The 23,352-nt window shown below is 48.7% G+C and overlaps 1 protein-coding gene across 3 annotated transcripts in view; it reads right to left on the bottom strand.

Moving 5' to 3' along the window:
* Positions 1-23,352, bottom strand: part of ULK1 (unc-51 like autophagy activating kinase 1) — a 113,531-nt gene that overhangs the window by 41,241 nt on the left and 48,938 nt on the right. For all 3 annotated transcript variants that reach the window (XM_053280250.1, XM_053280249.1, XM_053280247.1), the window contains 4 exons: positions 23,141-23,214; positions 15,483-15,584; positions 8,100-8,158; positions 1,360-1,442 (listed from right to left, as the gene is read on the bottom strand). In XM_053280250.1, coding sequence (XP_053136225.1) covers positions 1,360-1,442; positions 8,100-8,158; positions 15,483-15,584; positions 23,141-23,214 — 318 coding nt within the window. The remainder of the gene's footprint in view (positions 1-1,359; positions 1,443-8,099; positions 8,159-15,482; positions 15,585-23,140; positions 23,215-23,352) is intronic.

The following is a 23,352-nucleotide window of genomic DNA, read 5'->3' on the forward strand; positions in this document are numbered from 1 at the left end:
CAGGAGGCGAAAACCACACAACAGACATGCTTCAGTCCACCTGTTAGGTAAATTAAGGTGCAAATTAAGCAACCACACCTACAAAAACAAGCATGCCACCTTTGCTCCTCAGGGAGGAGAGATGGTCTTGTGCTAGCAAGCACGGATTGTCCCCTTTGCTAAGCAGGGTCCACCCCAGTCTGCATTTGAATGGGAGATGTGTGAGCACTGCAAGATATTCCCCTAAGGGGATGAGGCTGCTCTGGGAAGAGCATCTAGCTACCAGGTTCCCTCCCTGGCATCTCCAAGAGAGAGAGAGAGAATGTCCTGCCTGCAACCCTGAAGAAGCCACTGGGAGGGATGTGAAAACAGGTTTGACATCTTGGGGTCGAACCGAAGCATCCCCTGTTCGGTCCGAACTTGGACCGAAACCCACCCACCCACGGCCCGTGCAGAGGGTTAATTTTTAAAGAACCTAACCCTTCCGAGAGGGTTCTCTGAGGCAGCGGGGAGCGGGGTGGTCCATGGAGGTTCCCCCTCCCCCCGCTGGCCTCCCATCCATCCAAAACCGGCCCATTTGGGCCTTTCCCCCACCGGCGTAGCATCCTCTAAAATGGCCGCCATGCTGGGCGGGGGGGAGGGGAGCCGAATGGGCGAAGAACTGCCCAATTTTGGATGGATGGGAGACCAGGGAGGGAGCAAGAGGGAATCTCTACGGACCACACACCAAGAGGGTACATTTTAAATAAATAAATAAATAAATAAATAAATAAATAAATAAATAAATAAATAAAATAATTTAAAAAAAAAAAAAAAAGCTCGTGGAAACCCACCCCTCCCAGACCTGACCGAATCCGGGGGGGGGGGGTGCGTTTTGAGGGGATGCCAGAGTAAACTGGCCCGGTCCGGTTCAGACTTGAGCCGGACCAGCCAGTTCCATGCACACCCCTAGCTGCTGCCAGGCTGTATAGACAGGCCTGAGCTAGATGGACCCAGGGGTCTAACTTGGTATAAGGCAGCTTCCTATGTTTCGTAAGCTTAGCCACCCTGCTAACAGGTTAAAAAAAAAAGAGAGCGATACGGGAATAAAACCAGAATCGCTTAATCCCTGGGCCGGCTTTGAGCAGATGCTGGAGGCAGAGGGGCAATAGCTAGAAAAAGGGTTTCGTTGGCAGCTATAATCTGAAAGAATAACAGACTGCAAACCAATTAGGATGAAGCCGGCTTGCCAGCAGGATGTTGATGAGGGAGCAGTTGGAAAACACACAATCTCGACTTGGCTCTTAGGGACACAACCCGAGAGAAGTGGTCAAGAGCGAAGCCCCAGCAAGTGCGGCTCCGACGTGACGCGGGGCGAGGGAAATGTAGAGACTCTCTTACCGAAATCCATGCGGTCTTTGTGATTGCGTTGCAAGAGTCCCAGCAGCAGCTGCCTCAGGTGGCTGGATGTCTCTCTTGGGATGCTACAAAAGAGAAACAGGGGTGGGGAGAAATTAGCATCACAGCCCACTTGTTTTACACCTCACGGTCAGAAAAGAAGCCCAAGAAGCCCTCCGGACAGGAAGGCTCAAAGCCAAGAGTCGTGTCTCCATCATCCACTTGAGACAACACATTTTAAAACTTAGAATCAGCCCTGCCGGAGGGGAAGAGGAGGACCTGCTCATGATGGCTCATGGAACCTCCATGTTCAGAGGTAGTATACCAGTTGCTGGAGGAAGGGAGAGGTTGCCTTCAAGCCCTGCTTGTGAACTTCCCAGAAGGGCCTGCTCGACCACTGCAGGATGCTCGGCTCGATGGGCCTTGTGTCCAATGCAGCTGGGCTAGGAACATAGAAAGCTGCCTTGTCAGACCATTGGTCCAGCTAGCTCAGGATTGTCTACACTGACTGGCAGCATCTTCTCCAAGGTTTCAGGCAGGAGTCTCTCCCAACCCTACCTGGAGATGCTACCAGGGATTGAACCTGGGACCTTCTGCATGCACAGCAGAAGCTTTATCACCAAGCGACAGCTCTCCTTATGTTGGATAGCAGAAAGGGAGGCAGGCAAGTCTGGTCTCCTTCACAAACCCTCTTTAAATCAATAGAGCTGCACAAGAGAGATGTCTGGTGTATCGTTCCCTACGAGAATTAATGAGAAGGGACACCACTTGATTATTCTTAGTGAATATCCCTGCTAACTGAGCAAAGGGGCACCTTTCCCAAGTGGCGATTCCCTTGATTGAGCAGGGGGAGAGCAACTGCCCCTATCCGTCCCCAGCACAGCATCCCTCCAGTGGCTGTTGCTGGTGTCCCTCTTATGTTCCTTTTTTAGATTGTGAGCCCTTTGGGGACAGAGAGCCATTTTTATTGATTGATAAATATGTAAACCCCTTTGGGAACTCGTGTTGAAAAGCAGTATATAAATATTTATTTATTTATTTATATTTATTTTTACTTTTTATATCCCGCTCTTCCTCTAAGGAGCCCAGAGCGGGGCACTACATACTTCGGTTTCTCCTCACAACAACCCTGTGAAGTAGGTTAGGCTGAGAGAGAAGTGACTGGCCCAGGGTCACCCAGCAAGTCTCATGGCTGAATGGGGATTTGAACTCGGGTCTCTCCGGTCCTAGTCCAGCACTCTAGCAGCTATACCACGCTGGCTTGTGGTATATTCGTCGTGAGACACCAAAATATTGTGGGTTACTTTGACGGAAAGCTCTGCTCTTCTCTCTCTCTCTCTCGACAACTACTCCCTGCCCACAGAAGAGTAGTCCGTCAGGTAGAAGGGCTTGACCAAACGCTCCTGACACGCTAGCTTTCTACACACAGGAAAGACTCTGATTTCCCCGCTGCCCTCCCTTTGTTACCACCAACAGCCTGACGTGGCAATCCAGGGAAAGCCAGGCCAAGCAGAAGGAATTCCCCTCTGCCCCTCAGTAATATATAACAGTCACCGGCACAGAGGCTTGTCCAGAAAAGGGGAGGAAGAGAGCGGGAGGGAGAGAGAAACCTGGCAGAGTCGGGTAAACATTTCTGCACAGGCAAAACCAGGCCATCTGGGCTTATGCCGTGCACACAGCATGGTTGCCGCCACCTGCCAGGCCTTCCCGTCGCTACTTGGGGTCAGGCGGGGTGACGGCATCCGCACCCAGTGCCCTGCCCAGCCCGTCCAAGCTCGCTCGCTCCACAGCGACAGCCGCGGCAATCTCTCTGCAGGCCTGCCCTCTCTTTCCCAGACAAAAAGCCAGCTTGTCTCAGAAATGTCAGAGTAAACAGCCGTTTGCCCAGGGCTAATATTTGTGCAGGATTCTCCACGTCTTTCTCTTTCTCAGCCAGCCCACCAGCTCGAGGTGTAGGCATTTGACACACACACACACACACACACACGAGAAAATGAGGAGAGCTGGTCTTGTGGTAGCAAGCATGAATTGTCCCCTTTGCTAAGCAGGGTCTGCCCTGGTTTGCATTCGAATGGGAGACTACATCTGTGAGCACTACAAGATATTCCCCTCAGGGCATGGAGCTGCTCTGGGAAGAGTACCTGCCTGTGCTTGCCTGCAGAAGGTGCCAAGTCCCCTCCCTGGCAACATCTCCACAGTAGGGCTGAGAAAGACTCCTGCCTGCAATCTTGGATAAGCCGCTGCCGGCCTGTGTAGACAACACTGAGCTAGATGGAGCAATGGCCAGACTCGGTATATGGCAGCTTTCTATGCTGTCTCAAGTTTATTATTTTCCCCGAAGCAACTCGGAGAGATCATATTACTCCCATATGGACAAAGGGCTTGACTCGGTAGAAGGCAGCTTCCTAAAGCCAGCATAGCGTAGTGGTTAGAGTGTTGGACTAAGGCCGGGAAGACCTGAGTTCAAATCCCCCATTCAACCATGAAACTCACTGGGTGACTCTGGGCCAATCATGTGTCTCTCAGCCTAACCTACCTCACAGGGTTGTTGTGAGGATAAAAATAAAAATAAGCATGTGCTTATAACCTCTGAGCTCCTCGGAGGAAGAGCGGGATATAAATCGAAAAAATATGGGGGGTGGGGAGAATGAAAGGAAGGAGCTCATACTGAAAGCAACTGGACACTCATTCACACTCCATTGTCCCGAGCAGAAGCTGGGGCGGGGTGGACCTTGCATTTAGGGCCAGAAAATGATCTTGTTTCCTGCAAAATCAGTGGCAGTTCCTAGAACTCCAACGGAGCCGCTGCAGCTGCCGGCGGGGTCTGAACCAGGTGGGTGGAGCAAAGAGGAATTTTCCAGCCGGGACGGCAGCAGGCCCGTTCATGTAAGAGGCAGTGATGCCTGCATGTGGAATGCCAGAAGGGGAAATGCCAGCCTCTTTCTGACCCCACGTGCTCTTCAAATGGGCAGCCGTTTATACCGGAGTTGGTGAAGAGCAACAATTTAGGATAAAAGAACAGGCTTCCTGGATCCAGCTCAATGCCATCTGTGCTTCTAGGCACTCACAAACCGGGCAGGGAAAGAAGCACCTTCCTCAGTTTCTTCCCTGTTCAGTTCAATTGAACATTTATTTATTTCAACATTTCCACCGTGCACCCTCACAGAGCCTCAGGTGTACAAAATCAAAATTAAAAGAGACGAGAGCTGGTCTTGGGGCAGCAAGCATGACTTGGCCCCTTAGCTAAGCAGGGTCTGCCCTGGTTGCATATGAATGGGAGACTAGAAGTGTGAGCACTAGCAGATATTCCCCTCAGGGGATGGAGCCGCTCTGGGAAGAGCATCTGCATGGTTCCAAGTTCCCTCCCTGGCTTCTCCAAGATAGGGCTGAGAGAGATTCCTGCCTGCAACCTTGGAGAAGCCGCTGCCAGTCTGTGAAGACAATACTGAGCTAGATAGACCAATGGTCTGACTCAGTATATGGCAGCTTCCTATGTTCCTATGACCATAAAGAATGCTCCATCTAAAAGCACAAGGAGGAGAGCTGGTCTTGCAGTCACACCTGCTAACCAAGCAAAGGGGCACATCTTTAACTGGTGATTCTCTTATATTTCGCAGGGGGAGAGCAACTGGCCCTCTCCATCCCCAGCACAGCATCCCTCCAGTGGCTGTTGCTGGTATCTATCTTCTGTTTCCTTTTTAGATTGTGAGCCCTTTGGGGTCAGGGAGCCCTTATTTATTTACTTTATTTCTATGTCAACCGCTTTAGGAAACTTTTGTTGAGAAGTGGTATATAAATATTTGTTGTATTGTACTATACAATACAATAACACAGCAATATACAATACTGTTGTATTGTGGTAGCACGCATTAACTGTCCTCTTTACTAAGCAACGCCCACCCTAGTTTGCATTTGAATGGGAGACTACATGTGTGCACACTGTAAGAAAAATCCTTTAAGGCAAGGATTCTCAATGTTGGGTCCCCAGATGTTTTTGGACTTCAACTCCCATAATCCCCAACCAAAGGCCACTGGGGCTAGGAATTATGGGAACTGAAGTCCAATAACATCTGGGGACCCAACGCTGAGCATCCCGGCCTTAGGGGATGGGGCTACTCTGGGAAGAGCATCATGCAGAAGGTTCCAAATTCCCACCCTGGTATCTCCAGATAGGGCTGAGAGAGACTCCTGCCCGCAACCAAGGAGAAGCCGCTGCCAGCCTGGGTAGACGATACTGAGTTAGATGGACCAAGGGTCTGACTCAGTAGAATTAGCTTCCTACGTCCCTATACCAAAAGTACAAAAATAAAGCCAGAACCAGTTTTGCTCACAGTAAATACTTCTTGAAACAATGCTGCCTTTTCCAGCTGTTCAAAACGGCACACGAATTCCTGAACTCCAAAGCTGGCGTGCGGCAATGCAACATCCAGACACGTATGAACCATTTCGTAACTTTGAGATCCTTGCCGTCTTGAGTGCACAGCTCCCAATCACAGCCTTAATTTAATTATCCCCACATGGCCCAAACATATAAATACCTCCTTTCATCGGCTTCCCTCCCCTCCAGGAATGTATGGATTCTAGGCCCTTTCCATTGCCAAGAAAGCAGGACAGCCCAGGGCGCTCCCAACATTACGTGACAAGTCACAAAAGGAGTTGATGAGCGGCTGTCTCCATCTTCTCCCACACATTCAACACCTCTGTAGCCGCCCGTGGCCCGGTTCTGTGGTGTTCCTTCCCCAGAGCCAGCTGTTTCCAAAGAAAACCACGCCAAGCAAAGCATCGTGGGTAAGCATGCAAGCTTCTTCGGAGAGGCGAGCACAAGTTATTGCACGCCATCCAATTAAAACAGCCAGCCCTTTAGGACGCGGGTTTCGCCACCTCAGAACGGCTTCCACCGGAGTCAGCAAAACATGAGCTCATGAAATGGACAGAACTTCACCTCATCTCTACCACTACAACAAATATTTATATACCGCTTTCCCACAAGAGTTTCCAAAGCGGTTTACAAAGAGAAATAAATAAACAAGAGGGACCCCTGCCTCACAATCTAAAAAGAAACCATAGACACCAGCAACAGTTATTGGAGGGACGCTGTGCTGGGGTTGGATAGGGCCAGTTGCTCTCCCCCTGCTAAATAAAAAGAGGTGAACAACTTTTTTAAAAGGTGCCTCTTTGCCCAGTTAGCCTCAGGTTTCTGAGACTGAAATTACCTATTTTATGAGTCATGGATGTTGTAGCTAAAGGTCATGTGTGCAGTCCTTTTCAACTCCTGGCACCCACAGAGCCCTGTAGTTTTCTTTTGGTAGAATACAGGAGCGGTTGACCATTGCCTCCTCCCGTGCAGGATGAGAGGATGCCTTTCAGCATCTTCCTATATTGCTGCTGCCCGATACAGTACCAGCAGGGATTCGAACCGGCAACCTTCTGCTTGTTAGTCAAGCATTTCCCCACTTCAGGTGGCTTATATTTTACCAACACAATATTCCTATGCAGAGTTCTCACCACCCCAAACAAGTTTATTCTCGCTTGCCTTACTCCAGCGGTGTAGCCAGCTCTGAGGAGGCCTGCGTGGAAGAACGTGGGCTCCATCAAATACGTTTCCCCACAGAGATAAATGGGAAACGAAAAAATATTCACATCTTCTGCTCCAATGGCTGGGCAGAGAGCCCCGAAATTTTACACAGCGTCCCGCCATGATAGCAGCATTAAATGTGTGGACATACAAGAAGATCAGCCCAATCAATTATTGTTAGTGATTTTTTTTTTTTAAGTCTTTAAAAATCTGCTTTGGAACTACAACTCCCCATCATCCCCAGCCACAGTGGCCAATAGTCAGATATGACGGGATCTGAAATACAATATCTGCAGGAGGGCTACTGTCCTAAGAACATAAGAACAGCCCTGGTGGATCGGGCCCAAGGCCCATCTAGTCCAGCATCCTGTTTCACACAGTGGCCCCAAGCACAAGGTTCCCAGCTTCAATCCCTGGAAACAGCGTTCGCCATAACAGGGATTTATTTATTTTATTTTTACATTTATATCCCACTCTTCCTCCAAGGAGCCCAGAGCGGTGTACTCCATACTTAGGTTTCTCCTCACCACAACAACCCTGTGAAGTAGGTTAAGCTGAGAGAGAAGTGACTGGCCCAGGGTCACCCAGCAAGTCTCATGGCTGAATGGGGATTTGAACTCAGGTCTCCCCGGTCCTAGTCCAGCACTCTAACCACTACACCATGCTGGCTCCTTTCCCAGATGTTGTCGACTACACCTCCCATCATCACTGATCAAAAGCCACTGCAGCTAGGGATTCTGGGCACTGTAGTCAGCAACATCTGGGACGACTACCAGGACTTTCAAGTCAAAAGTCGGCCTCTCTGTCATCTGGGGATAATGCAATCCTAGTTAACCACACCGGGTTCCAAGCGAGATAATGAGCATAACGTTATTATGCGAGAGGAAATGAAGATCATGCGAGCCAACGTAAGCAGAAGTGACGGCAGGGCTTGGAGAGGCTTGCCAGCCAGGGCTGCCCAACCAGCCTGCCCGAATAAATCCCTGTCTGTTTTGATGTTCAGACAGGGTCAGTTCGGGTAACCGAGTTTCAGCTGGCCGGCCTCGAGGCTCGATCATTCCTGGCGGGGGGAAAGGGGAGGCAGGTTGCCAAGTGTTTCTCTGCATGCCATGCCGAGAGCATGAGGGGACAGGTGTCAAGGCAAGCATAGCAATGGAAGACTGCTTACTTGGGCATTAGCATCTTGTTTTTCTCGTAGAAGAGGCGAAGGTCTTGGGGGCTGCTGGCCTGCAAGAGAAGAGAAGCGATAGTTGATAACAATCTGGGTTCTCCTTTAACATTTACATCCCACTCTTCCTCCAAGGAGCCTGGTGTATTCTAGGAACATAGGCAGCAGCCATATACTGAGTCACACTGGTCCATCTCGCTCAGTATTGTGTACCCAGACTGTCAGCGGCTCCTCCAAGGTTGCAGGCTGGAGTCTCTCCCACGCCAGCCCTATCTTGGAGATGCTGCCAAGGAGGGAACTTGAAACTAGATGCTCTTCCCAGAGCGGCTCCCTCCCCTAAGGGGAATATTTTACAGTGGTCACTCACAGCAGTCTCCCATTCAAATGTAAACCAGGGCAGACCCTGCTTAGCAAAGGGGGCAATTCATACTTGCTACTCCAAGGCCAGCTCTACATGGTTGTTTATCCCCACAACAACCCTTTGCGGTAGGTTAGTCAGAGAGAGAAGAGCCTGGGCCAGAGTCACCCACTGAGTTTCATGACCGGATGGGGATTTGAACTCGGGTCTCCCTGGTCCTAATCCAGTACTCTAACCACTGCATCACACTGGCTATTATGACATCCTTTTACAGAATACTTCTGAAGTTACTGTCTGAGAATAGTGTGTATAAAGCTGTCATTCAGACCTGTGTATTAAGAAAAGAAACATTCTGTGACCTTTATGTGTTATGCAAATTCGGCACAGGCACTATATCCTGAAATGTCTTGCTGTTTGTGGCAGCAGATGGTGACACGAGTCCTGACTAATTGCCATTTAGTGGCAGAGGTGTCACCAGGCATTTTTCGCACACTTGCCTTTTTCACTGCCTTGAGAACTAGAAGCTTGTTTTTTTGAGAAGAAGGTTCAAGAAGCTTGCTAGCTTCCCAGCATTATTAGCAATTGCATTGCCAATTAATCCATCTCATTATTAGCAAAGGATGCATAAAATGGTTAACAGGTTAATTCATTGAATGACTTTGCAATTAAGCTATTGCATGATTTTGCCATTAGATTATTGCATTATTAGCTGTTAGATTTCACCAAGGATCGTAAACACACTTGCCATTTTCACTGCCGTGAGAATAAGTAAAGGTAAAGTGTGCCATCAAGTCAATTTCGACTCCTGGCGCCCATAGAGCCCTGTGGTTTTCTTTTGGTAGAATACAGGAGGGGGTTACCATTGCCTCCTCCCACATAGTATGAGATGATGCCTTTCAGCATCTTCCTATATCGCTGCTGCCCGATACAGTACCAGCGGGGATTCGAACCGGCATCCTTCTGCATGTTAGTCAAGCATTTCCCCGCTGCGCCACTTAAGGTGACTGAGAACTAGCCGCCGACTTTAAAAATAAAAATTTAAAATAACAGGGGAGAAGAGGAAGGAAGGAAGATTCTCAGAATGCAAAAAAGTACATTGCAAAATCTGCAATATCAAAGAATATCTGGGTAGGAGTGCATGAAGCTGCCGAATCCCCGCTGGTATGTTCCCCAGACTATGGGAAACACCTATATCAGGCAGCAGCGATCTAGGAAGATGCTGAAAGGCATCATCTCACACTGCGCGGGAGGAGGCAATGGTCAACCCATCCTGTATTCTACCAAAGAAAACCACAGGGCTCTGTGGGCGCCAGGAGTCGACACCAACTCGACAGCACAACTTTACTTTACTTGTGCCGTCCAGTTGGTGTCGACTCCTGGCGCCCACAGAGCCTTTACTTTACAGACTTTACTTAGAAACATAGGAAGCTGCCATATACTGAGTCAGACCTTTGGTCTATCTAGCTCAGTATTGTCTTCACAGACTGGCAGCAGCTCTCCAAGGTTGCAGGCAGGAGTCTAGCCTAGCCCTACCAGGAGATGCTACCAGGGGCTGAATCCGGGACCTTCTGCATGCAAAGCAGATGCAAGAACACTGAGCTCCGTCCCCATCTGTATCTGTATGATTCTCTTAAGGCGTCCAGTGCAAAGAAACTCATGGGTTGGTGCCAATTTATTACAGAAAGCGAGGCAGAAAAATGATTCCAGTTCAGTTCCTCCTCATTATTAAAAGCCACGCACTTTTTTAAAGGGAGGAAAAAAAATCAAATTAACCATTCAAGAGCCCTCCGCCAATCTGTTTACTGGGATTAGGGAACTCATTAATCTCATCCTCTCTCTCGCTGCTTCCATTGTTTTAATTTACAGACACGGTACTGAAAGCTCCTTAAAATGAATGGCCAAATATTGACATCTGGCTGTTGGGGGAGCAGGGAAACCTGGCTTTTGGAGGTAGAGTTGGTCTTGTGGCAGCAAGCATGACCTGTCCCCTTAGCTAAGCAGGGTCTACCTTGGTTGCATCTGGATGGGAGACTTGATGTGTGAGCACTGGAAGATATTCCCCTCAGGGGATGGAGCCACTTTGGGAAGAGCAGAAGGCTCCACGTTCCCTCCCTGGCGGCCTCTCTAAGATAGGGCTGAGAGAGATTCCTGCCTGCAACCTTGGAGAAGCCGCTGCCAGTCTGGGTAGACAATACTGAGCTAGATGGACCAATGGTCTGACTCAGTATATGGCAGCTTCCTAGGTTCCTATGATTCCGTGACCCTTGGAACTGCCCAAATGGAAGCACACGAATCCTTGGACTCTCACTCTCCTTCCCCGCCTCCTCCACCCACTTACAGCAAGGAGCATGCACTTCGGTCTGGCAGGAGCCTCTAGGCTATGCAGAGCTTAGAGTCATGATTAATTCGGCCTCTGCAACACGGAAAAGAAACAGGAAGGGCAGGCAGGAAGCCGATGCACCTCAATGAATATATTACCAGCACGATTATTTCACTTCATTTAAACTGGGGCTCCGAGGTGTGGCTGCAGGAGACAGCTCATCAGTTCTCGTCCAGTCGGACGGGAGAAAAAAAATATCCCGGCAGGTGATCTGCATCTATGTTACAGGAGCAAGCCAACTGCACAGGCTTTAGGAGAGCTGGACACAGCCTTGTAATAGTTTGGTAAAGGCCCCCACCCTGAGAACTGGGTCCCTGTGCAGACCCGGCCACAAGGCAATGGGAATCCCCGCAAAAAAAGAACTGGTGTCAAGTAAGGAAGCGATCTTCCATTACGGCATGGGGATGGGGTGTGTGTGTGTGTGTGGAGCAGAAACCAGAGATGACTCTGGAGTAATCCCGGAAGCACATCTGGAACAGGGATTTTGCAGAATCTGGGTCCCTCAGAACATACGGCCACCTAATGGCTCAGCGGGGAAGTGACGTGTCTCGAGAGCAAGAGGTTGTCGGTTCAAATCCCCACTACTATGTTGCCCAGACTTTGGGAAACACCTATGTTGGGCAGCAGCGTCATAGGAAGATGCTGAAAGGCATCCTCTCACACTGCGCGGGAGGAGGTAATGGTCAACCCCTCCTGTATTCTTCCATGAAAACCGCAGGGCTCTGTGGTCGCCAGGATTGGACACCGACTCAACAGCATGATCTTTCCTTTCTTTAAGAACGTAAGAACAGGCCTGCTGGATCAGGCCCGAGCCCTTCTAGTCCAGCATTGTGTTTCCCACAGTGGCCCACCAGATGCCTCAGGGAAGCCCACAGGCTTTTCAGTGGAGACATGACCCCCCTCCTGCTGTTGCTGCCCTGCAATTGGTATTCAGAGGCATCCCGCCTCTGAGGTTGGAGGTGGCCTATAGCCACCAGACCTGTAGCCATCGATAGACCTGTCCTCCATGAATTTGTCTAGGCCACTTTTGGAGCCATCCAAGTGGTGGCCACAACCACATTCTACGACAGAGAACACTTTATTTTATTTTTACATTTTATATCCCGCTCTTCCTCCAAGGAGCCCAGAGCGGTGAACTACATACTTAATTTTCTCCTCACAACAACCCTGTGAAGTAGGTTAGGCTGAGCGAGAAGTGACTGGCCCAGAGGCACCCAGCTAGTTTCATGGCTGAATGGGGATTTGAACTCGGGTCTCCCCGGTCCTAGTCCAGCACTCTAGCCACTACACCACGCTGGCTCCATGATTCTCCACTTCTGAATCAACATGTACAGCATGGCACTGAAAGCTGGTGACCACTGGGATCCCAAAGCCTTTGGGCAGCAGTATTTGGCTGGTGAGATCTAGATTACCGTCCTCCTCTTCTTCCTCCCCCCTCTAACAAGCTTAAGAGCAATGTTCACCACCCCCCTTTTATCCTCCCCACAACCCTGCGAGGTAGGTTAGACAGAATGTATGCAGGGATTTGAACTCGAGTCTAAGCCTGCCACGCTAACCACCACACCGCAGTGGCTTTGTGGGAGTAATTGGAATAGCTCAATCCCTACCAGGAAAGGTGGGGCAGGCAGGCTGGGTGGGTGGGTGGGGGGCGCTAGACTCTGGTGCCCTGAAGCCTGCAAGTCATGACATCCAAGTTGCAAATTGGTCCAGTTTCTCCCAGATTAGTCAGTCAGTGAGCCAGTGTGGTCGACACATCCCTGATTCTTATCGGGGGAAACCCTGCTAACTGAGCAAAGAGGCACCTTTCAACATGGTGGTTCTCTTTATTTAGCAGGGGGAGAGTAACTGGCCCTCTCCAACCCCAGCACAGGACCTCCAGGGACTGTTGCTGGTGTCTATCGTATGTTTCTTTTTAGATTGCGAGCCCTTTGGGGACAGGGAGCCATCTTATTTATTTGTTACTTCTCTGTGTAAACTGCCCTGAGCCATTTTTGGAAGGGCGGTATAGAAATCACATCAATCAATCAAATCAAATCAAATTGCACTCACAATTGAAAATGCAGCTTCCCCAAGCATGGGGGGAAAGTTGCCAATGAGAGTCAAAATGCCTTTGAGATTTGCATGAAACTGACTGTACGGGTTTTTTCCCGCCTTCTGTGTTTGTTTAGAAAGGCCTTTGAGGAACTGCTGTTATCTGCAAAGCCCTTTGGGCTGTGTCTCTCATCTTACTGCCGGATGAAGGAACACAGTTTGTGAAATATCCGACACACATCGTTTTATCTCCTCGCTCTCCTTTAGATGACCTCTCTCACGATCAAGATAGCAAGTGGCTTGGAAGCATGAAACCTAGAAGAAGCTCCTAAGGTTGGGTCCCCAGATGCTTTTGGACTTCAACTCCCATAATCCCCAACCAAAGACCACTGGAGGAGAGCTGGTCTTGTGGTAGCAAGCATGACTTCTCCCCATAGCTAAGCAGGGTCTGCCCTGGTTGCATATGAATGGGAGTCTTGATGTGTGAGCACTGCAAGATATTCCACTTAGGGGATGGAGCCACTTTGGGAAGAGCAGAAGGTTTCAAGTTCCCTCCCTGGCAGCATCTCCAAGATAGGGCTGAGAGAGATTCCGGCCTGCAACCTTGGAGAAGTCACTGCCAGTCTGTGAAGACAATACTGAGCTAGATAGACCAATGGTCTGACTCAGTATATGGCAGTTTCCTATGTCCCTATGAGCTGGGGATTATGGGAGTTGAAGACCAATAATATCTGGGGACCCAAAGTTGAGAATCCGTGCTATAGACTCTCTCCTGCTAAATTTTCTAAGGAAGTATCCTGGCAGATCCGAAAGAGTTTTAGATCACTGTGCTTTCATCAGATCATGATTGCTCAACAACTGAAAGGGTAGCAAAATAGGTTTTAGTGGCTATTCATACTCGTGGATGGACTCCCAAATTGTGTTTACTTCAAGCCATTATATTACCTGTCTTATCATATCGGTTTGTTTTTATGAATGTTTTGACGGTTCCTTGAATTCTATTTTACCTTGAGCATGCTTCGATTCTTATCAGTTTTTATGAGTCTAAATTACCCTGAACTATGTTTCTACACCTGATTGTTATGAATGTGTTTTACCTTGAGCCATAATTTCCTTTGTATTTTTCAGTTTAGTGGCCTTATGCAGATGGTATTTTGCAGATCAATAGACTGTAATAAAATTCTATTCTACTCTGTCCTAAGCAGGGTTTGCCCTGGTTTGCATATGAATGTTAGCACTGTAAGCTATTTGCCTTAGAGGATGGGGCCACTCTGGGAAGAGCATGTTCCAAGTTCCCTCCATGGCATCTCCAGATAGAGCTGAGAGAGATTCCTGCCTGCAGCCTTGGAGAAGCCGCTGCCAGTCTGGGTAGACAATACTGAGCTAGATGGGCCAATGATCTGACTCAGTATATGGCAGCTTCCTATGTTCCTATCTTGCAGCAGCAGTATCTTATATTTTATCGTGGAATTATATTTTCAGACATCCAAAGGTAGAAGGCTGCATTACTAACGTCCCCTGCTAATTGAGCAGAGAGGCACTTTTTCAAAGTAGTGATTCTCTTTATTTAGCAGGGGGGAGAGCAACTGGCCCTATCCAAACCCAGCACAGCATCCCTCCAGTGGCCGTTGCTGGTGGCTGTCAACACAGGGACATAGGAAGCTGCCATATACTGAGTCAGACCATTGGTCTATCGAGCTCAGTATCGTCTTCACAGACTGGCAGCGGCTTCTCCAAGGTTGCAGCCTTTTCTTGGAGAAGCCAGAGACGGAACTTGAAACCCTTCTGCTCTTCCCAGAGAGGCTCCATCCCCTGCGGGGAATATCTTACAGTGCTCACACGTGCCCTAGAGATCCATCCTTGGGGTGGGCGGGGGGGTGGGGTGTCTAGCTTTTGCCTTGGCAGGAAGTTTTTCACACCTGGCTTTCAGTTCGCATCTCCTCTGGAATGGAGGTGTGCGTTCCCATATCGGCCATATTTACCCCGAAGACCCTGAGAACTATCGGAGAGCACCTCACACACAATTCGGGGTTTTCAATGCATGTTAGAGTGTAGCCTGGTTTATATCTGGGGCACACACACAAAAATCAACTTTTTGCATCTTTTTTGGGGGGGCGGGGGGCAACTTTGAACTCACAGTAAAGCCTGCTGTCTGGGAAAGCTCCCGGAAGTTCTGAATTCTCACGTCTTGTGGGATTTCTGATTTTTAAGGACGCTTCCCCTCAGGCTGCTGGCTTGCATAAGAAGCTGCCATGGTGGGATGTTGGTGCCAATAAACCCGCCCCCACCCACGCATACCCCAGTCTCCACACACCCAAATGAGGTCTTTGTTTACAAGTAGGCACAGATTTCTTCTAAATACAGCGGGGTGGGGGGGGGAACAGTGTTGCCTCCACCAGAACATGCAACGCTCGAACAGATGGCACGTCCCCTCAGAAGAACAGATGCCGTTCTCCTCACGCGGCACAGGGGGTGCTCAAAATGGAGGCCGTGCAGGTCGGGTTCTTGCATCCAGTGGGAAAATAACCACCTCCGAGGCGAGGCGGCCGGGCAATTAAGGGCGCCATGAAAGAGAAAGCGCCTCTGAAGCGTTACGAAGCGCCAAGGAGCTCACCTGGAAGGGTGCCTTTCCTGTCAGACACTGGTAAATGATGGTGCCAATACTCCACAGGTCCGCTTTGGCGTCATAATGCTGAGACATAATGACTTCTGGGGCCTGCCAGGAGAGAAGGAGAACATTAAGCTTGCTTCATGCCTCCGCTCCTTAAATCCACCCCCTCAACTTTCTTGGCAACCATGAAAGAACCCAAAGCCGCCGCCACCCCCACCCCCCCGCCTCTCAGTTTTACTTCTTAAAAACCAACAGAAAGCCGTAGTGGCCAAGGATGCATCCAATCTGGTTAATTTGGGCATGATTTTGCTGCAATGAGATTGCAGAGAACGCAGAGAACTTGCGTTGGGGGCGGGATAGAAATGTATTAAATACATACATACATAAAATAAAAGCAAACAAGTAGCACACACCCTATCGTTTGACGTACGAAAGGCGTAAAACAGAAGCAAGTCCCTTCTCACGTAGCTAAAGCAAAGGGAGATATTTTTTTTAACTGCATTCAAAGTGAGACACCAAGATTACAAACACACACACACACACACCCCTCTCCCTCCGGGGAATAATATCAATATAATCTCTTTCGGGATTAAGGCAGGTTTAAGATGAAAGTCGGACCAGCTGCCACCCAGGTAAAACCAAAAGATCAAGCTGGGACAAGTTAAACATTAAGTTCTTGAACGCGGATCTACCAAACGTCCCAGGATGAGGGTCATGAAAGCTCTCGGCCTTGCTAGGGGGTAATCTGGGTTCAGCACCCCGATCAGGATCAAAATGAGAAGAGCGGGGGTAATGAGGGGGCAAATTTCTAGCCACATGAAATAAGAACATCTAAGAACAGCCCTGCTGGATCAGGCCCAAGGGAGCCCATCTAGTCCAGCATCTGTTTCACACAGTGGCCCACCAGATGCCTCTGCGAAGCCCACAGGCAAGATGTATTATTTGGGCATGCCCTCTCTCCTGTCATTGCTCCCCTGCAACTAGTATTTAGAGCAGGTCTACTCAAATTAGCCCCCCCCAGCTGTTTTTGAACTACAACTCCCATAATCCCCAGCCACAGTGGCCAACAGCCAGGAACTATGGGAATTGTAGGCCAACTCTGCAGGAGGGCCGAAGTTGAGCAGACCCGATTTAGAGGCATCTCACCTGAGCCACCATAGTAGTAGCCATTGGTAGACCTGCCCTCCATGCATTTGTCTCAGCCACTTTTAAAGTCATCCAAGCTAGTGGCTGTCACCACATCCCATGGCAAAGACTGATGATGCACTGTGTGAAAAAGGACTTCCCTCTGTTGGCCCTAAGTTTCCCGACAATCAGTTTCATGGGACGATCCCCAGTTCTACTATTGTGAGAGAGGGAGGAAAAAGGTTCTCTGTCCACTCTCTCTACTCCATGCATAATTTTATACACCTCTATCATATCTCCCCGTAGTCGCTTTTTTCTCAAGCTAAAAAGCCCCAAATGCTTTAGCTTTGCCTCATAAGCAGCCTCGCTGCTGCTAATACAAGAATCAAGCAAATTCACCCTGTCCAGAATTTGGGGCTGATTTCATTTCATAGCCCCATAACCCATAAGAATATGCCTCAACGAACGGATCAAACGGATGCTAACCCCCGGACAGTGGGTGATCAAGACCTGGTGCAATGGAATTCCCCAACTCATCTGACTGTCAGTTTCTACATCAATGGTACTGTATTGACTATGGAATCACAAAATCCCACACCACCCCATTCACTCAGCCGTCCTAATGTATGCCAATGATATGGCACTTCTCTCCTGTGTTGAGATTGGACTTGGAAAAATGTTGGCCAGACTGGCCGATTATTGCAAAAAGGAGAAACCGTGGATTGATCAGGACACAACAAAAGTGGTAGTCTTTGAGAGCAGAAACATTAAGCACAGGTGGTCAATCAATGCTCAACACATAGGGCATAAGTAGAGATGTGAGGGTGTAAGAGATTTTTGACACCTCCAAAATCCCTGCAACCAGGAATAATTGAGGGCTCCAAAAATCCTCACATTCATAGACGTGGGTCCTTTTTGATGGTACTATCTGTCAAGAATCCCAAGACCCAAGAAGACACAAGGAGAATGAAAGGAATTATATTTAATCAAAACAGATTTATTTTCTTACCAATATTCAGATGAATCACAGCATACAGCATGCACCTATCTATGCACTTATTCAATATAAAATTGACCCGATTAGGTCTTACAAGGGTACCAAACAGCTCTCGAATCAAATTTGAATCGAATTACAAACATTTGTTTTGGATTCGAATCGATTGCCCGTTTGAGGGGCGATTCGCATCAAATTCAAATCACTCGAATCCCTCAAATTCAATTCAAATCCGAATCGATTTAAACATCCCTAAGCATACGGAAGGTGCTCCCACACCTTTCCCAGTTCTACAATGCCCGCCTTAAGATACGGTGATCAGCCTATGAAGAGTTGCAAGGCCTGGATTCCTTTGTCATCATTGTTTATTTAGGTTGCTCTGGACATGCACACACCGGTTGTTAATTGCACATTTTGCTGACTTGACATATAAACAAACAATCGCTGCCTCTTCCACCTGGGCCTTGCTCTCCAGTTTATGCAATCCCGGCAAACACTCCATAGGCAATCCGACTGAAGCCAGAACAAAGGGAGAGCCCAGAGACAAATCGGTGCCATGGAAGGTTTTCCTTTTAACATCAAGTTGGGCAGTAAATCTCTCTCATCTCAAGGCTGTGCATCTCAAGACAAGAATCCAGCTCTTCCTGGATTCTGGGTCACATCAGAATAGCAAGCTGCATATAAATGCACCAGGAACATGGAATTTGAATTCCGTGGGCTGCCTTCTACCTAGTCAGACCATTAGTCCGTCTAGCTCAGTATTGTCTACATTGGCAAGAGCTCTCCCAGGTTTGAGGCAGGAGCCTATCCCAGCCCTACCTGGAGATGCTGCCAGGGATGAACCTGGGACCTTCTGCATGCAAAGAAGATGCTTTTCCGCTAAGCTGCAGCCCCATCCCTTAATGGAAATATCTTGCAATGCTCACATGCAGTCACCCATCCAAATACAAATGTTCATAGCAACATCGAAAGTTGCCTTATACCGAGTCAGACCATCGGTTCACCCAGCTCAGCAGCGTCTACACTGACTGGCAGCGGCTTGCCAAGGTTTCAGGCAGGTGTCTCTTCCAGCCCTACCTGGAGATGCCAGGTATTGGACCTGGCTAGAAACTTCTGCGCACCAAGCAGATGCTCTAACAATGAGCTCTGGCCCCAAATATTGCAGTCCCTTGATAGGATCATAGGAAGCTGCCATATACTGAGTCAGACCCTTGGTCCACCTAGCTCAGTATCATCTACACTGACTGGCAGCAGCTTCTCCAAGGTGTCAGGCAGGAGTCTCTCCCAGCACGATTATTATTTATTAATCTATTTTTTTTAATGTTTATATCCCACTCGTCCCCCGAGGCACTCATTGGTCCACCATTATTTTTATCCTCACAACCACCCTGTGAGGTAGGTTAGGCTGAGAAATACATGACTGGCCCAGTCACCCAGTTCGTTTCATGGTCGCATGGGGATTTGAACTCGGGTCTTCCCAGTCCTAGTCCCACACTAACCACTATGCTCTGCTGGCTCCCTATCTGAAGGGAACAGAAGACGCTGTCTTATATTGAGTCAGACCTTTGGCCCATCTTGTCCAGTATTGCCTACACTAGGAGTTTCCAGCCTTGGGGCCCTAGATGTTGCTAAACAATAGCTACAAATATTTATATACTGCTTTTCAACAAAAGTACGCAGAGTAAACACACACACACACACACACACACACACACAGAGAGAGCTTCCCTGTTCCAAATCTAAAAAGAAGGCAGCAGCCACTGGAGGGTTGCTGTGCTGGGGTGGGATAGGACCAGTTGCTCTCCTCTTGCTAAATATAGGAACATAGGAAGCTGCCATATACTGAGTCAGACCATTGGTCTATCTAGCTCAGTATTGTCTTCACAGACTGGCAGCGGCTTCTCCAAGGTTGCAGGCAGGGATCTCTCTCAGCCCGATCTTGGAGATGCTGCCAGGGAGGGGAACCTTCTGCTCTTTCCAGAGCGGCTCCATCCCCTGGGGGGAATAACTTACAGTGCTCAAACTTCTAGTCTCCCATTCATATGCAACCAGGGCAGACCCTGCTTAGCAAAGGGGACATGTCCTGCTTGCTACCACAAGACCAGCTCTCCTCTCTAAATAGAAGAGAACCACCCTCTCAAAAGGTGCATCTTTGCTCAGCAGGGAATAACAGATGCCCTTTCGTTCTTCAGCTTGTTTGCAAATGTCAGTGCAAAGACAGATTTCTCACCCTGTCCAAATCAGAGAGAGAGAGAGAGAGAGAGAGAGTGTATATCTCCCCCACCCCGCCTCCATTTAAGCAGCAGCACTCTTGTTGTGGAAGAAGATTACATATTAATGATATGGGATAAAAATGGGAGCTGGTCTGTCAACTCTGGGCAGCTGCACGTACTTGGCTGCGTTGCCAGAAGGATGGGGTGTGTGTCTCTCTCTCCCCGACAAAACACTGGCTGACATCCAGGCTACGTGACTCAATAGGACTAGGAATGTAGGAAGCTGCCTTCTACCGAGTCAGGCCATTGGTCCATCTAGCACAGTCTTGTCTACACTGACTGGCAGCAACACTCCCTGCCCTATCTGGAGATGCCAGGGAATCCAACCTGGGACCGTCTTCATGCAAACAGATGCTCTAGCACTGAGCTAGCTGGAGATGCTGTGGAGAGAACCCAGAGCCTTCTGCATGAGAGTCTGCAGATGCTCTTCCCCGAACAGTCCCCATCCCCTAAGGGGAGTATCTTACAGTGCTCACACATGTGGTCTCCCACCCAAATGCAAACCAAGGCAGACCCTGCTTAGCAAAGGGGGGAGCATCCATGCTTAAGAACATAAGAACAGCCCTGCTGGATCAGGCCCAAGGCCCATCTAGTCCAGCATCCGGTTCCACACAGTGGCCCACCAGATGCTCCTGAGAAGCCTACAGGCAGGAGTTGAAAGGGGCCTGCCCTCTCTCCTGCTGTGACTCCCCTGCAACTGCTACTCAGAGGCATCCTGCCTTTGAGGCTGGAGGTGGCCCACAGCCCTCCGACTAGTAGCCATTGATAGACCTCTCCTCCACGAAGTCATCCAAACCCCTCTTAAAGCCATCCAGGTTTTTGGCTGTCACCACATCCTGTGGCAGAGAGTTTCACAAGTGGATCACGTGTTGTGTGAAAAAGTACTTCCGTTTGTTGGTCCTTACTGCCACAAGACCAGCCAGCCCTCCTTCCCATAGCTACTCCAAAAGGCTTTTTAATGCCAATAGGACTTCTGAAGAGGAATTAACTCGCCGTCAGCCCCTGTCCAAAAAAGAGGACCTCAAGGCAACCAGACTGACAAAATTGAAATTTCAGCCAAAACAAAAAAGTAGGTGGCTGTTTTAATTATTTCTAAAGATTGATGCCATTATGAAATGGTGGCTGAACCGGTTTGTTTCCGTAATCTAATGATTTATTGTTGCTGATGCATGTCTGTCTGGCAGCATCCTGACAAGATCAACAAGACAAGTTAATCATGCTGATTTGTCCTGTGACATTTCAATGGGGCTTTGTAGACATTAAGACATTTTTTCAAGAGTATGAATCTTTCTTTCTTTTTCTTTCTTTCTTTCCATTTTACTCCTCGCAAACTGCAATCACTTAAAGAGTAAGCCCCATTGGACACCGTGGGACTTGCTTCTGAATAAAACATGCCTAAGATTGTGTTGTAAGCAAGCGAGGAGAGCTGATCTTGTGGTAATAAGCACAAATTGTTCCCTTTGCTAAGCAGCACCTGCCCTGGTTTGCATTTGGATGAGAGACCACGTGTGAGCACTGTCAGATATTCCCCTTAGGGGTGGGGGCTGTTCTGGGAAGAACACCTTCATGCAGAAGGTTCCAAGTTCCCTCCCTGGCTTCTCCAAGGTAGGGCTGAGAGAGATTCCTGCCTGCAACCTTGGAGAAGCCGCTGTCGGTCTGCGTAGACAATACTGAGCTAGATAGACCAATGGTCTGACTCAGTATATGGCAGTTTCCTATGTTCCTATGTTCTGTCATGGAAGCCAGACAGGAGGATCAAGGGACTCAGCAAACACATACCATTCTGACCCTGTTCATTTTTCTCCGAAGAGGTGGGTCTTATCATCAAGGACAGACCTGGAGCGCAGCCCAGGCGAAAGAGAGCCCTGAATGAGTCTCCTCTCGTGCTTTTGTGTACAGAACAACAGGACCCAAATGGGGCCAAAGCAACACAACCGGTCTGCGTGTGTGCAAACCACAGAGACAGCGGAACAAGGCTGGTTTATACACAGTCCCAGCTTAGGCCATAATAAATCGCCGCCAGATGCATCTTTTGTGCGGAGGTTTCTAAAGCCATCTGGCCAGCCACACGCCATTGGCACAGTGAGGGCGCGTGTGCTCTAACAGGAGGGAATAAAGAGGCATTCGACATATGACACAGGTAAAGGTGTGCCGTCGAATCGGAGTCGACTCCTGGCACCCACAGAGCCCTGCGGCTGTCTTTGGTAGAATACAGGAGGGGTTGACCATTGCCTCTTCCCATGCCTCCTCCCAAAGACAACCACAGGGCTCTGTGGTCGCCACGAATCGACACCGATTCGAGGGCACGCTTCACCTTTACCTGCCTAGTTAGCAGGGCTTAAAACACCAGAAGTGTATCAGGTGCTGTACAGACCACTGAAATGACACACTTGCTCCCCTGACAGTGTCCAGCAATGACATCATCATTGCATAACATCCGTGCAGTTGTAAGAACCACAAAAGGCACACACCAGTTCCTAATGCAATAATAACAAACAACAACAACAACAACAAAGTTTGTTAGCCCATAACAACAAATTGTTACCTGGGCAGCTCACTAGTCTACAACAATTTAAAAAAAAACAAAAAACAAAAAAAAACCACCCAGTAAAGACACCAGAAACGAGACAAATGACCACACAAAATTAAAGACATCAAATACAAATACAAAAGATGGTTACAATAAACGAGTAGGAAGGGAAACGACGCTAAGCGGACAGGAACGGCCATGCACTACAGGCGGCGTGCAATCCTTTAAAGGCATTCATATCCAACGACTGCCTGTTAAGAGGTTTTGAAATCCGGTGTTAAATGTAGGTAACTTCTTCTAGGCCAGGGATTCTCAACGTTGGGTCTCCAAACGTTGTTGGACTTCAACTCCCATAATCCCTAACCAAAGGCCACTGGGGCTGGGGATTATGGGAGTTGAAGTGGAGAATCCCTGTTCTAGACCAGGGCTGGTCAACTTTGGCCCTCCTGCAGATTGTGGCCTACAGCTCCCAGAATCCCTGGCTATTGGCCACTCTGGCTGGGGACTGTGGGAGCTGTAGTCCAAAAATAGCTGGGGGGGCAAACCATACAAAGCTTGAGCAAAGAGAAGATCATAGAGAGCAGGCACAGAGGGAGCGGAGAGTCCTACATCCAAGTACCCAAAGATTTATGAACATTTATAAAATCAAAACAAGAACTAGCCCCCACATTTCTCCTACGACAGCATCAAAACAGCCTTACTGGGACAAGCAATATGCAAATAACCAGGAGGTACTTACCATATACATGGGAGAGCCACACAAAGTTGCTGCCATCATATTGCTCTGCAGGTATCGTGCAAATCCAAAATCCGCTACGTATCAAGCAAAAAGAGAAAGAAAAGAGGTTCACGTGAGAGAGGCAAGCTCACAGATTGATTGGGGGTTTAAGATTTAAAATGTTTAGAGTTTTAAATCCTAGAATGTAGGATTTAATAAACTCTTAAAAGTTT

Source organism: Hemicordylus capensis, chromosome 15 (assembly GCF_027244095.1).
Source record: "Hemicordylus capensis ecotype Gifberg chromosome 15, rHemCap1.1.pri, whole genome shotgun sequence".
Lineage (NCBI taxonomy): Eukaryota > Metazoa > Chordata > Lepidosauria > Squamata > Cordylidae > Hemicordylus > Hemicordylus capensis.